Below are 14476 nucleotides of genomic sequence, written 5' to 3' on the forward strand. Positions count from 1 at the left end.
TCTGGGAGTATGAGAGAGAGCACTCTACATCATCATCATCTCTGCAAGCGTGGCTGCACATTTCAAAACTTGACTCAGACAGTGCTTACTGCAATTTCTGTGATTTGAAAGCTGACAAGGGCAACATGTCTAACCTGAGGAGGTCAAACACAAAATAAACGTACAAGTCAAGAGTGTAACATGTTTGCGCTTGTTCATGGAGACTTGAGCCCCTCGTGAAACTTTAAGAGAGGTATCGACAACTTCATTGTCTTCATTTTATTATGCAGGTAGTTGAATAAGTTTCTCTTTCTTATAGTGTTAGCCTACACTAGGCTACTGACTTCGAAATTCTTTACCAACATGCTATTTGGTAGACTAATGCAGTAAGATGACCAAAGCCTTCGCATGAAACCAACAGTGTGTGAATTGCGTAATATTTAATACATCCTTTTATGTTTTTGTTTGGTGTTTGCTGTTAATATTTGCTATTAGTCCACTACTATACTGATATTCTATCAACATAAATACTAACTACTATAGTATTTATATTGGTCCCATCAGTCAGCCAGGTGTTTCCTCATTTGAAGCAGTGTCAGTGTTACACCATATCTGGTAACTCAATTTTTACAACTGAAATTACATTTTTAATTGCAGAGAGAGTAAAGCACCAAAAACAATGTACTGTTTGACACCAGTATTGAGTTTCAGGTATCGGTTCAAAAGGGGACAGTACAGTACACGCTGACAGACTATCTTCTGATCAAGGAACACATTCATACGTTTTAGACCAGCTAAGGATGAAGGGTTAGCAAATAATACGAAGTAATTGGCATTTGGAACCGAGTTAGTGCACTGCTCTACTCCACTGACAAATTCTTCACTCCCTGTTTTAATCAGCTTTTTTTCAGCTCTGTGAGATCATCTCAGAGTCAATGCTTTTCCTCCTTTAAAGGTCTCTGTAATCACTCTGTTTTGTTAACTTAATCAGATTCTACATTTAGAGAAGGAAACTGCAAAGCTTGTTTGCCATCATGTTTCTTATATTCACGCACTCACACTCCACACATTAATCCTCTTGTTTCAGTGTATGACTCTGCTCTTTAAGTGCTTTAGCCTGCGTAAAGCTAAAGTTTCGCCTCAGGCTATGAGGCCATCTCAGTGTGAAAGTCGGGAAACCAGTAAAATTACATCCACACCATTATAGATGTGATTAGCTGTAATAGCCACTTAGTAAAGCACTGACACGTTGTAATGGCTGCGTAAGGTTCAACTGTAAAAACCAGGGAACCGTAGTGATGACCACCCTGTGCAGACATGTGGTCTTTTTAACTCTGGCACTGCTTCACTTCAGCATGTAAATAGAACATAACATATTAGCTTTTAAACTTGTAGAACATTTCCATTATATCTTTAGTTGAGATTTTTTTAAGAACACAGTGGTAAATGTGTTTCACATGCTTTATTTGGGATAATTGCAAATTGCCAAGAGCTTGACTTGGGGCAGACTTTCAGTCATAACTATGAATTATAGAATCAACTGCTGAGTGAAAATTCCAGTTTTATGTGAAGAACAGTCCACAGCAGGCCAGAATGATAATTACACTTTCAGAAAATGGCTGAGGCCGAATTGTTATTCAAGTTTTTCAAAGCTGATTAAGCATGGCTTCAGTAAAACTAGTGTTTGGTGGCGCTTGATATTTTGTGTATGTTTTGTTTTGGAATGAAAGTGCTCATATTATCACTAACACACTGCCAGTATGCTTTGAAAGTGCGTAACACATTTACATACCAAAGAGAGATGTTAGTAATGCCATATGCTGTGGAAGTTTGAGCTGAAAGAACATCCATTAGCAATGTCTGGCTGCTGTTTTCTTGTCATCTACATGGGTGACTGACCAAATACAGAAATACTATACAGACCCACACTCACTCATACAAATACACAAAAAGACATATAAAAGGGTGGTCAGACCTTCCCTAACACCCCACCATTAGTACCTCTAAACTAAGATAAAAGCTAGATGTGCATTACAGTCCATAGAGGCATATATATGCTTTTCGCCCTTTCTCTTTACTGCTCATTTGTGAATTTTTGTCCTCCCAGGACCAGTGTGAGCGAGACATGGGACATGAAAATGATAAAATGATAATTAATGGAGAGAGACATAAGCTAGAGTGGTGTTGGAGAGACTATAGGGAGTGAAAAAGAGAGAAAGTACACAGAAACAGAACATGAATATGAAAGAGGAGCTACTTTGCCCTCTTTGCTTGTTCTGTTTTGCCATTAACTTGCAAATTTTGTTACCTTCCATCATTGGATGTAATCCATTCTGCAGCAAGGGGAGGGTGACTCGGCATGTCTGGATACTTTGCATATTATTTGCTTGACCTTCTGGTATTAAGATCCAATCTGTTCTTTCTTTTGTTTACCTTAACTTGTAGCCCCTACTTTACTTGTCTTCAGTGTCAGCAAAACTCTGGTCAGCTTTATATGTCACACATGACACAGCACAGTTCCATTCTTGTCGTCCTCAAAACAACTGAAAATACTGGAAGATTCTTTTAAAGATGCAAGCAGTACCATAAATGCCTCATGCAGCATAATAAGCTAAATACTCAAGTTCAAAAGTCCATTATTTATCTCATTATCTTCTAGATTTTCTGCGCCTGTTCTGCTCTTTGCCCCAGTACTCCTGCAAAGAGTGCTGTAGATGTTTTAATAGATTGTCTTAAAATATCATTTGTGTGGTAACAGGCTTGAACAACTTAATAAAATGAAGAAAACGATTTGTGAAGTAATTCTTTAAGTGATAAACAAGCTTAGAGGTTGAGGCACACACTACAAACTGCAACAGTCCAAGCCTGGCCAGGGTAACTTTGACGCATCTTTCTTCTTCATTTCCTATCATTTCTCCCTATGTAGTAAAGACTTAAAAATTCACAATGACAAACCAGAGTGTTTTACACAAGACACAGAAGATGACGTGCAGACCAGATAATACATCACACTTTATAATTTTTTAAGTTTATTTAGGCCAGCTGTAGAGACTCTGTCCAGCCTTGATTTATGTGTCTTTCAGTAATTTATCCTGTTGGTTGCACGGAGGAACATTTCTAAAATGTCACTGTCTGTGGTTGCATTAATGTTGCCTAACACAATGATCCCCATTTGTCAATGTCAGCCATGGATTCTAGCAAAACTGTGACTGTCCCATTTATTACAGAATATACTCACAGTCTTTGTGAGCATGATTGTACAACATCCACGTATGCACCGTCAGACCCAGTTAGCTTGTCCCTCTGCAGCCCCTTTGTCCATCCGCAGGCAGCTGCTTGACTTGTGGCAGTCGCTTGTTCTTGCTGCATCCACCAAATCTTTTCGGCAGCTCGAAAGGCTAGCTGATAAAATATGCTTTTTGCTCATTACATTTCCAGCAGTAGTCTTCATCGCTGTAGCTATCATTAAACCATTTTATGGGAGGGGTTAGGATTGACATGAGCAGCAGACTGAGCAATATGCTACCCATAAGCCCCAGTAAAATTTTAAATAAACTCATACAACAGAGATTTATATCTTTGTAGTTTTAGTTCAACATGAGAGCATGAGGTCCCAGTGTTAAAAAACAAAGAAAATCTCAGCAATACCCAAGGAGAGTTGGTATTTCAAATTTAAAGAACTCACTAAATAGTAGTTATGTAGTAATAGTAATAATAGTATGTTGCTAATGGTACTGCCTTCTGATTAAAAGCCAAATGCCAGTAAAGAAAGAGTGTACATGAAAGCATGTTGCGTTATTTGAAGGTTTTCATGTCTCGATTAAACTGATGTGTGAATGTGATTAAAAGGGTGTGTCAAACTACAAAACCTGCTTTCCTTTCTGAGGCCATTCATCATCTTTAGACATTTAGCTTCTGGGTAGTGCAAGTCATTAAATCCAGAGCTCCTAGGCAGCTTTCCCCATTCTTAAATCTGAAAGACTTTTTACTGAACCACATCTAATTGTGGGGACAGTTATGTGTTAAGGCCTGTGGGACAGGGGTGACCTTAAAGAGAATGTGTATGTGTTAGAGAGAAGAGTGTTTGGGTGTCAGTAAGTGTGCGCCTGTCTCTCTACATAGGGAAAGGCATTGATCACAGATGACACATTGAGGGCCTGACGCCATAGCACACCTATAATTCTGATAGGGAGGCATGCTTCTTTAAAAGGTCAGCCAAACCAATAAAGCATCAAGTTTATGCTGTGCAAAGATTTGGGCTCCAATGTGTCTCAGAGTTAGCTTCAAAACCCTTACAGTAGGCCAAAAGTGTACGCAAACAGGATTTTAGCCCACAAAGCACCTTTTTGGGGTGTCTTGATTGTAAGTATCCTCATCTCCCTCTTACACAACAGAGCGGTTAGCATGCATACAAATCTGCAAGAGGGCAGCAGATGGTAAGAAACAGACCTTATCAGAAAACCCAGTGTGTGGAGCAAGTTTTTAGCTCTTTGTGTGTGCTGTCATGTTCTTACCATGAATTTTTGCATTAATATCAGCAGTCCGGCTGAAGACCTGACTTTATTGCTCCCACTTTTTTGTCTGTCCTATCATAAACCCTCTCAGGTGACATTTAGACCAGCATCTGCTCTTTTTTAGGAACGTGTGTGTGTGTGTGTGTGTGTGTGCTTGTTTTGAAAGCCCCTTTAGCTGCCCCTGATCTCTGCCCAGGAAACACGTGTGTCGAGGAGTTGAGCCAAAGTGTGTCTGATCACAGCTGGCTTTAGGAAACACAGAAGTTATGTAAGATACTGGCAGTTCCAACATGGACCTATGTTAATAAAGACAAATTTTCTGAAACTAATTGTCCTACATGTTTGTGAACCAAAGGTGCTTCAAACCCAGGTTAAGAGACTAGATGTAATACCGCCCGGTAGATATTCTTTAAAAAAGTTACCACTACAGTTAGGTTCTCTGCGCTGCAGTTTAAATGAGTCTATTATACCTCCCTCTGTTTGCTTATTGAATGTGGAGCCAAACTTCTAATGTTTTTGCCAATATTGCTTAGCACCTAAATTAAATTTTGGAAGAATTAAAAGGCTAAAATACTTGCAGATGCCTTAAGTTTGTAACAAACGGATGTGCACTAAGTGAAACTGATTCTTTGCACATCACTAGCTTATCATCAGCAATTACAGGATATATCACAGACCTCATCTTGGTGTTATTTTATATTTATGTTTTTCTCTTTTGCAGAGCACGGAGACAAGTCCTGCCAGCAGCCTCCAGTCTCTACCCATTAGCCCTTGCAGTGAAAAGTCCCTTCCATTTAAGGTAACCTAAAGCGTACTATTCTATGTTGCTTTGTGCATGTGCAGAATACATTTGCTCTGTGTTTGAATTTATGTGTTTGTGTTTGAGAAAGGAAAAATGTTTTATGAATGTTTAGTTAACAGCCTGGATCAGCGTTCAAACAAATACTGTTGGACTAAAGAACTGGGCTAATTTTACACTTGGGAATTAGAATTTCTGCCTGATTGGTTGTTGTTTGACAGGACAGAAATTTTGAAATTTTGATTAGCAGTTACACAGTTGTTGTCAAAGGATCCATTATAATCTTCAGTGAGCTTGTTTTAATGTTACTGCAGAGCTATTTTAGATGTAGATAAACTCTGGTGAACTTCATCTTCCTGTCATCTGTGCCTCCATGTTCGCCTTTTTTTCTTGCTTTCTTTTCTGAAAAGTGTTGCACTGGGGGAGCACAGACTTTCTTGTCGCCATTTTTGTCCTCTTTGATTAAACCTTAATTGATTCATCAATGCACAAAAAGGACGGTGGTTTACATTTTTATTTTCAGTGAGCAAACACATCATGGAGTTAATGGAACGTAAAAGTTTAATAAAAGCACGTCATAGCTGTTCTGCTTAAAGTGTTACAGCAAAACATAGTTTAATCCATCTTTTTCCACACATTCTGTTTAAATTTGTGTCTTCTAATGAATCCTAAAGAAATCAGATAGGAAGAAAGAGGAGCAAGATAGGGAGGGACAGGTAGAGGGAAAATATAAAAAAAAACGAAGAAGCAAAAAGAGCAAGAGGTGGGGATAAATTGAATGAGAGAAGGGCAAAGAGCTTTGCTTGTCTTGATAGGCCCCAGACCCCCTCTGTCAACCTAGTCCATCAGAGCTGTGTGGTCTAGATGAGATTTCTTAATCTCTGCAGGGAGTGTGTGTGTGCGTGTGTGTGAGTGCTCAAGTGCGTGTGTGTGAGCGGGGTTTAAGTTTACCAAGAGAGGGCTTTTGTCAAGCTTTTCTCTGGGATTTAGTTGGCTGGCAGCAGAGTTCTTGTTACACTGTTAGAGTAGAGAGAAGCAGAAGGGACGAGACTCCTCAACTCTGTGGTCCTCTTTTAAATCCTGTGGTGGTGTTTTATTGATCTGCATTGTATTGAAAGCTGAGTCTGGTATTTTGTCCTCCGTCGCCCTCCTTAAAATATTGTCCAGTAAAACACAATACAAGCAAGGGCTCCAGTATTTGACACAGTGCCAACAAATATTTAGCACGGCTGTTTATTGAGTGCACAATGAGTGAGTGTGTGCACACTTTTTTTTAACAAAAGGCTACAATATACAGTTTTTGTCACTGTGCGTTTGTTTGTGTGCATTTATTTGAGTGTATGTGTGTGTGTGTGTGTGTGTGTGAGAGAGAGTACATGCCCTGTTTATTGACCTACATGGAGTATCTGTGGCAGCTGGATGATAAGGAAAAATTAAAAATGTAGGATGGCGCACAGCATGAAGACAGCCGCTCTGGCTCATGAAGGAATGTACGGATGGACAAACAGGGAAGGTGGACAACTGGGAGAGTCCAATTTGGAGAGGTTAGACAAAAAATTGGGGCATATGTCTGATTAAACAGTCCAAACTACACATATAAAAATGTGACCTGTAATCCAGTCATGCAAATGGATCTAAAGTTTGTCTCACTGTCTCGTCTCTTTAGATTAAGCTTACAGTGGTAAAGTCCTATAAAGTCCTATAAAGATTCATCACACATCTATGTAGTGAAGGTTGACCATGTTTGGGTACCAAGATATTACAGTCAAACAGAAACTGGCTTGACATAAACATTGAGGTCTATTTATCTATATGTTCTAATATATAATAGCACGATTCACTTAATTAGCTATTTGACACATCCAGTATTTGAATGTGTGTATTCAGTTAATGCACAATGGAATACAAACAGATGGACAAAATGTTTCAACATTTCAAAAGATATTCAGTGAAACTTGGGTGTTGGGATGGAAGAAAATGTGAGGATTTGGTTTTCCTTTCTTGTTTTTCACTTCGCTGTTCATTATTAAGAATGCTATGCACCAGAATATTATAATATTTGTATGCCAAACTTTTAATGAAGAACAAACACCATCTGGCCTCCAAGTGTTAAGAAAATCTGGACTAATTTCTTGCTCTTAACCAGTGATGGAAAATAAATCTCTCACTTGTCAGTCGTAAGAATGCAAATTTTTTGAAAGTATTAAGTAGTATGTGTTTTTCGATTAGCAATGGGGGATTCATCCTAATTATTCCAAGCCTCAACCAACCAGAAGTGGTGAAAAGGGACTCATTTTCTCGAAGGGAGAGATGGGGTTGCAGCAGTATAGAGATTGATATAAGGAACAGCAAGACATCAGCAAGAGCTGGAGGAATTTAGGTTAGGTAGGAGATGAAAACAGGTAGAAGAATAAGAGAATCATGTGTGTGTGTATATATAGAAGATAATGAGTAAGAAGGTGGGAGGCAAAGGCTAACCTTTTGACATAGCTGGAGGCATGGAAAAGAAACAAACATAAGGATGGTGGGGGGATTTTGCATGAGGAGAAGCTGAATGTGATGAAATAGTTGCAGTGCTGAGGATAGGATGTTGTTCTACGTAAATATGACAGATTGAGGAGCGAGGGGATGAGGGAGAAAGACTGTATGGGAAAATGTGGAGGCTATAGTTGATGTACTCATGTATTATGGGTGGGTGACCTGGCCAAAAAGCTATCACAATTTATTTAATCACAATTAGGGTCAACATGATTATGAGGGAATATTGAAAAAATAACCCCCTATTTCTAGTAGGTTTCATTTCATTTTAGTTTTTTTGGTTTTTCAATTCAGTTCAATCCAGTTCAATGGGTCAGTATATGCTGATGTCTATTAATATACCATGAACAGCCTGCCTAAGGTGGTCTTTGTGTGGAAGACACTTTGCAGTTTTTAAACAAAGATAAGAGGACATAACAAAAACCAACATCTCTGTCACTTGCCTGAAAAGTAGATTGTGGCCACTTTCAATGATCATCATCTAGAATCGTCTAAAATCTATAGATATCGCCGCCCTGATGTGCATATGCAAAAGAGAATGCAGTCAGTTTGATGACATTGACTAAAGTCTCCCACTAATGCAGGAGAATATGAATGCAGTGTAAGAAAAGGAGCTCAGAGAGGAAAAAGGAGGGAAGAGTCTGAGGAGGAGGGCCAGAAAGAGGGAAGGGAGGGGAAGGAAGAAAAAGAGGGTTTGAGGGAGGGGCAAGAAGAAGAGAATTTGTCCTGGCACTCCAGAAAACGACTCTATGGGTGTAAAAATAATCTACGGTAGCCACCTGAGAGGCTGCAGTGTCACAGTGCGCCCTAGTTTAATTTAGACCCAATGCATATGACATGGTTTTTGCAAGATTTTGTCCCAGTTAAACTGTTCTACTGTATTTTAGAAGACAGAAATAATAAAGTAATAAAAAAAATCTCACATTAGAGTTGTTGTAGGGTGTTTTTAGCACCAGTGTCTTAAAAAAAAAAACAAAAAAAAAAAAACAAGGACAGCCACTTTTGTACCTAATTAATTTACAATGGTGTACATTCACCTTTATTACAGCAGACATGAGGAACTTCTTTTTATAGTGAAAACATCTATCATTGTGTCAGATCCAGCATAATTAGAAATGAATAATGTATAATTGTAATGAGTGCAAATTTGTAATTATAGACTTTTCTACACTCTGAGGCAACAGTATGACAGGGTTAAATAGATTAATGTACGCACAAAAACATGTAAAGATACAAGATTCACAGGCCCACGCCCAAAACAAACTCATGCTAACAGGCCGTCATAAACACAACACGTCACACATCTATAAACATGTAGAAAATGGCAGGAGCACAAAGCAAACTGCCAGTCTGTCTTTCTCTCTGTATTTGTCTCTCTCTTTTTTTGTCTTTCTCATTGCAGCTTACCTTTTCCCCAAACACTATTTCTAACTAACATTTAGGATGGCGAGTTTCTCTCACACGCTGTCACAAACTAAAGTGTGTTAATGTGTGAAAGAGAGGGAGAGGTGATTAAAAGAGCTCTTGGGATCTCCTTTCCTGAATTTCATATTTTTCAAAATGTCTGTTCCTCTACATCAGTGTTTCTGTGATAGTTCTTGAGATAAAACTATAAGGCCTTTTACCTCTCAAAATGTTAAATGCACCAAAATGTGAAGAAGAGGTCAGTTCTGTCAGAGGCTGGTTGTACAAACACTCGTTAGACTGATCTGCTATGTTTTAAATGGACAGTTTTTGCTTTTTTTGTTCTCTAATTCTTCTTTGGTATAATTGTTTTAAAAGGACGAACATAAAGGTTCAAGTTAGCTGGCCTTTCCTGGTCTCCCGCAACATTCAAACGCTATGTTTCTGAAATAACGAGGCAGGATACGTGCTGATAAGAGGAAAGCATAACTAGGTTGTGAAGTGAGCATTGACGACAGAAAGAGATTTACGGTAGGCTGCAGTGACAGCTTAGAAAACTAGATTAATATTATATATTCTCCCACGACACTCAGTTTTCAATATTCACAGTAAGACACCCTTTGAAATGTGAATGTGAATCGACCTGAGCAGTTTAAAAGTCTAAATCAGATGTGGCTTTTAGTTTCAAAAGAGTTCGCTCAAAACACTTCAAATACTCAAGTATTATATTTGAAGCTTGGCTATTTTTAGATCTAAACTATAGTATAATAATACTATAATAATGTCTGTCTTTGAACCACCAGCACCTGGTCCTCTTATATGTATGACATATTTTTTTAGTTCATTGTTGATGTATTTGGGGATTATTCAGGTTCAAATCCCAGTCTGGGCCCTTTTGTGTGGAGTTTGCACGTTCTCCCTGTGCCTGTGTGGGTTTTCTCCGGGTACTTCGGCTTCTTCCCACACTCCGAAAAACATGAATATTAGGCCAACTAGCTACTCTACATTGCCCCTATAGGTGTGAGTGTGTGCATGTGTGGCTGTCTGTCTCTGTGTGTCAGTCCTGTGACTGGCTGGCGACCAGTCCAGGGTGTACCCTGCCTCTTGCCTGTAGTCAGTTGGGATAGGCTCCAGCCCCTCGTTACCCTGACAGATAAGTGGTATAGAAAAGGGATGGATGGATGGATTTTAATTACCTCTAAGACATATTTCATAATTCCTGACACAAGGCGGCTCAATAGCCATTGCTTCATTTTAAGATATCGAGGCAGGTGTCCTCTTCTGTTTCAAATAGTGTAACCTGTCAAATACTCCAGATCGTCTTTGACAGGTTACTGTTTCTTTATGAGGTGTTGCTTTTCCTGCCTTTTGAGGTATATTTGAGCACCTCTAATGACAAATAAATGCTCCATTTCACCAGACGCAACATGGCCTTCAGTTTATATTTGATGCTTGTTATGTATGTGTACAGATGCACAGAACGTGTTAATCAAAGTTCTGTAAAGGTAATGGGTGGCTCGTGTTTCTGAATCAGATGCGAGGGACGCAAGAAAAAAGTGGCAGTATTTGCTTGGGAGATAATGGTGACCCAGTCATTAGATTCTCCTTCCTGACAGCTGAGTTAATTCATAAAGACGGGTGAAAAAGGTTGCAGCTTTTTATTGTCCAATCTTGAAGGCATGATGCCATATCTGTATGTGCAAATGACACATTTTTCGTCACCTCCTCTCTTTATTTTTTTATTTTTTTATTTTTTTTTTACACTAACGCTGCCTCTCTCGCCCTCTTCTGTCACTGTGCATAAATAGTACACCATTAAAGCCATAATTATAGTCAGTCAGCCAGACATAAACTCAGTAGCTAGTGCAGTAGACAAACACAGATGGCAAGCAGATAAATAAAGATAGATACAGACATGGGCAGACATTTCATGCTGCAGGTTGGCAACTTAATGCTGGATCAGTGTGTGCAGGTCTATGCATGTTTCTTTGAGACTACCTATTTCTTCCTAATGTGGTTGTGAATATTAAGAATTAAGTGCTTTGCTGTAGTACCCATACGCAACCCGTTTACTTCCAGTGTTCATTTCATTGGAGGAACACCATGTTGTGGCACTTTGTGTACCCGGTTTTTGTGTTCTGTTTTCATACAATGTATTAAGGACATCACTTTGCACTATTTTTTTTTGTGTAGACTATTTTGGCAGTCATTAAAGTGCTTTAGTGCTCTTCTGCAGTGCATTTACAAGAAAATGCTTGATTTGCGTGCTGGAATTTTTCAAACATGTCAAACATGTTCAGAACTAATTCGCAGTTCAACTACAAGTAACATGTTTGTAGAAATTAGGTTTATACATGAAGACCTGTTTGTGTAATATCATGAAGATGTATACTGATGTCAGAAACTCCAGTTCCACCCAGGCCTAATTGGAGATCATCATATCTTGCCTATGACAGGCTTAGAGTTCAGTTTATGATAGTAAAGGGAGTTTTGTGTGGAAATGGTTCGAGAATTTTTGGCTGTTGGTTGTGGCTGTGACTGTTAAACTAAATGTGACTCAACATTTGAACATTCTTTCTGATCATCCCTTATTGTTTTGTTTTTGGTTCATTTCTGTTCTTTATTTTGTTTTTTAAGTTTTATGTAATTATTGCTGTGCAAACACCTGTGGTTGCCTAAAATGTAGTCACTCCAGGTGTGTATGGTCATGGTGATAATTATGTTTTAGATCCCTTCAAGCTTGTTCATGTTACAAACACGTGTAGTTTAAGAGGTGCAAAATTATGGGTTGGTGGTGCATAAACAGGAATTAAGATAACAAAGAGAATGCGTTTAATCATGTTGTTATTCTTAACATCCATTTTTCCCAATTTTATATGCATTTTGATAAATTGAAGACAAAGATGTTGCAGTAATGGCTAAACAGCCCTCACATTTTCTCAAATGTGTATTTTTTTAAAAAAGTGAACAAATTGAATAATTTCTTCTAACAAGGGGAATGTAATTCATCTTCATACCCTCTTCTGCTTGTTGCTAATTGCAAGCATAGAGTGGCTCCAACCTCTATTCAAAATCACATAAAGTGGATGCACTCCAATGATTTTGATCAGATTTATCCCCTCTGAGGCCATTCCAATCGCATTAGAAATAAATTCACATGCCCCACTTTTCTCCCACAGCCGTTTTCCGTTCAGTTCAGCCTTGAAAAATCGGTTGGAATGCCACCTGATGGGTGACTTAATGCACATTGTGATGCTTCTTTCAGCAATAAAGTTTCTCATTTTAGTTTTACGTTTAATGTTTTTCTTTTTGTAAACGATAGAGCTGCTTAGCAATGGGTATTTGAGCCAAATGACAATAAAGTTATGCCAGTACACTTTGTTTTAGATTGAGGTCTGATCATCATGTCCAGTCCCTTGTCTTTAAACTTTGCATGGCCCTAGACGAAGAACACACGATCTCCTTCTCTTTTTTGTTATCCTTCTGTATTTTTTTCACTAACCATCTTCTTCACTTTCTTGCTGTTAATACTCTTAAGCTCCGGTCTGACCCATAAATAAACCACACAAGTCAATAATGTCTACATGGATTTAGTCATAAGCCTGTTCAGAACATCTTAAACACAACTGCTTCATACGCGCGCACACACAGACACACTGCGATTGCAGCCAGACAGCTCATTTAGAACAGCCTTCAGTCCTATTCGGATGAGATTAATTTTAGAGGCTGACTAATGTCGTAATTGTCACAGCATGTTAGTGATTTTTCAGTCCCATCCAAATCTCATGTTAGTAATTTTTGCCCTTGCTGTGTGTGTGTGTGTGTCTGTGTGTTTCGGTAGTAGGAAAGCATATGGGCATCCTGCCAGATAATCAGAGTCCATTCTGATTCAGTACCTGGGTTTTGTTCTTGTTAATTGTTTTTCTGTCTCCTAGTGGGAAAGATATTTTACTGGTTTTATCACCATGGAAGTCCTCACTTAGCTCTTAGCTGTGTCCTCCTTGACCATTATCTTCTGCCCATGTAAAGCCCTCAGACAACAATTAGACAATTGGACCTGTATAATTCCTGGAAACTGTGAAACTCTTTGGCTGTAAAGTTAGGATGGAAAGTGTGTATTAGTTATAAGCCCTTATCATGGATTGGTCAGGCAGGGGTTGAGAAAAATAAGCAGGCCTTGACAGAAATCGGTAGGTCTTGAAAGTTCATTTTTATATCAAACTGCTTTGCTTAAAACAAAAATGTCTTCAAAAGAATTGAATTCTAATGCCTTCAAAAATACTAATGCAGTCAGTAGTGTTAGTTACAAAATTTATTTGGCTGTACACCTTTGGTAAGCACCATCTCTACTGCTAGCTACAGTAGCTAGGAAGCTCATTGTCTGACAATGGCCAAGTTTTGATTTTAGCAAAAACTTGAACTCAACTTGCTGAATTTGTCGTTTTTCATTGGTTAATCGATTTTCTGCTGCTTGTCTGGATCCACGATTTATTGTCATGTTGAGAGGCACTGTGATATAATAATAAATAACTCTGTGGCATATTGTCCATGATTATTTTCCATCATACTTTGGCTGGTATGATTATGAAACAGTTATGAAAAAAGTCATAAAAAACCTTAAATTAAACCTTTCTGAAATCTTGTAAAACTTCTCTGTCAGGCTTCCTTATTTGTGAAAAGCAAAGCCTTCATTGCGAAAAACCAAGCATCAAGAATACGCTTTAACTTACCTTCAAGTGCAGTCTTTCAGCACAGGGAAACACTTTTGCCTTTCAACGTGGTTAGATGACATGTAGTACGAACTTGTTCTTTTAAGAAAATCCAGATCTGAACCATCAAGCCAAACCCACTATAAAAGTTTGTATGAAACTTATTCTTGATGATAAAAGAAAGTATTGCTTATTGACTTTGTACTGACAAATTTTCTCCGTGTTTCATGATTTCATGATTTCTGTTCAATCAAGACTAAGTTGACACAACTGTTTGTTATTATTGTCTTAATCATGCAGTCATTTCTTAGAACAAGGCTTCTTGATGTAACACACTTGCGTGGAAATAACATTACATTACATTTCTGAATATTAATGTCAGGCTTGCTGTCCGTGTCTGCATCACATAGGTCATTTGAAGGACGGTGTGGTAGCTGTATGGTTCCCTGTGGTCTCCCTCTGACTCTCTGTCTGTCCTTTAGCTAGATGGCTCCCCACGGTCTCAGACCATCATGCTCAGCCTCAGGCCCTCT

The 14476-nt window shown here is 38.6% G+C and overlaps 1 protein-coding gene across 6 annotated transcripts in view; it reads left to right on the plus strand.

Moving 5' to 3' along the window:
* ccser1 (coiled-coil serine-rich protein 1) overlaps nucleotides 1-14476 on the plus strand; it is a 113063-nt gene that overhangs the window by 37049 nt on the left and 61538 nt on the right. For all 6 annotated transcript variants that reach the window (XR_006843251.1, XM_046387644.1, XM_046387643.1 and 3 more), the window contains exon 8: nucleotides 5215-5292. Coding sequence is in view for 5 of the 6 variants with exons in the window: in XM_046387644.1 (XP_046243600.1) it covers nucleotides 5215-5292 (78 nt within the window). In the remaining variant the exon portion in view is untranslated. The remainder of the gene's footprint in view (nucleotides 1-5214; nucleotides 5293-14476) is intronic.

This window comes from Scatophagus argus, chromosome 4 (assembly GCF_020382885.2).
Source record: "Scatophagus argus isolate fScaArg1 chromosome 4, fScaArg1.pri, whole genome shotgun sequence".
NCBI lineage: Eukaryota > Metazoa > Chordata > Actinopteri > Scatophagidae > Scatophagus > Scatophagus argus.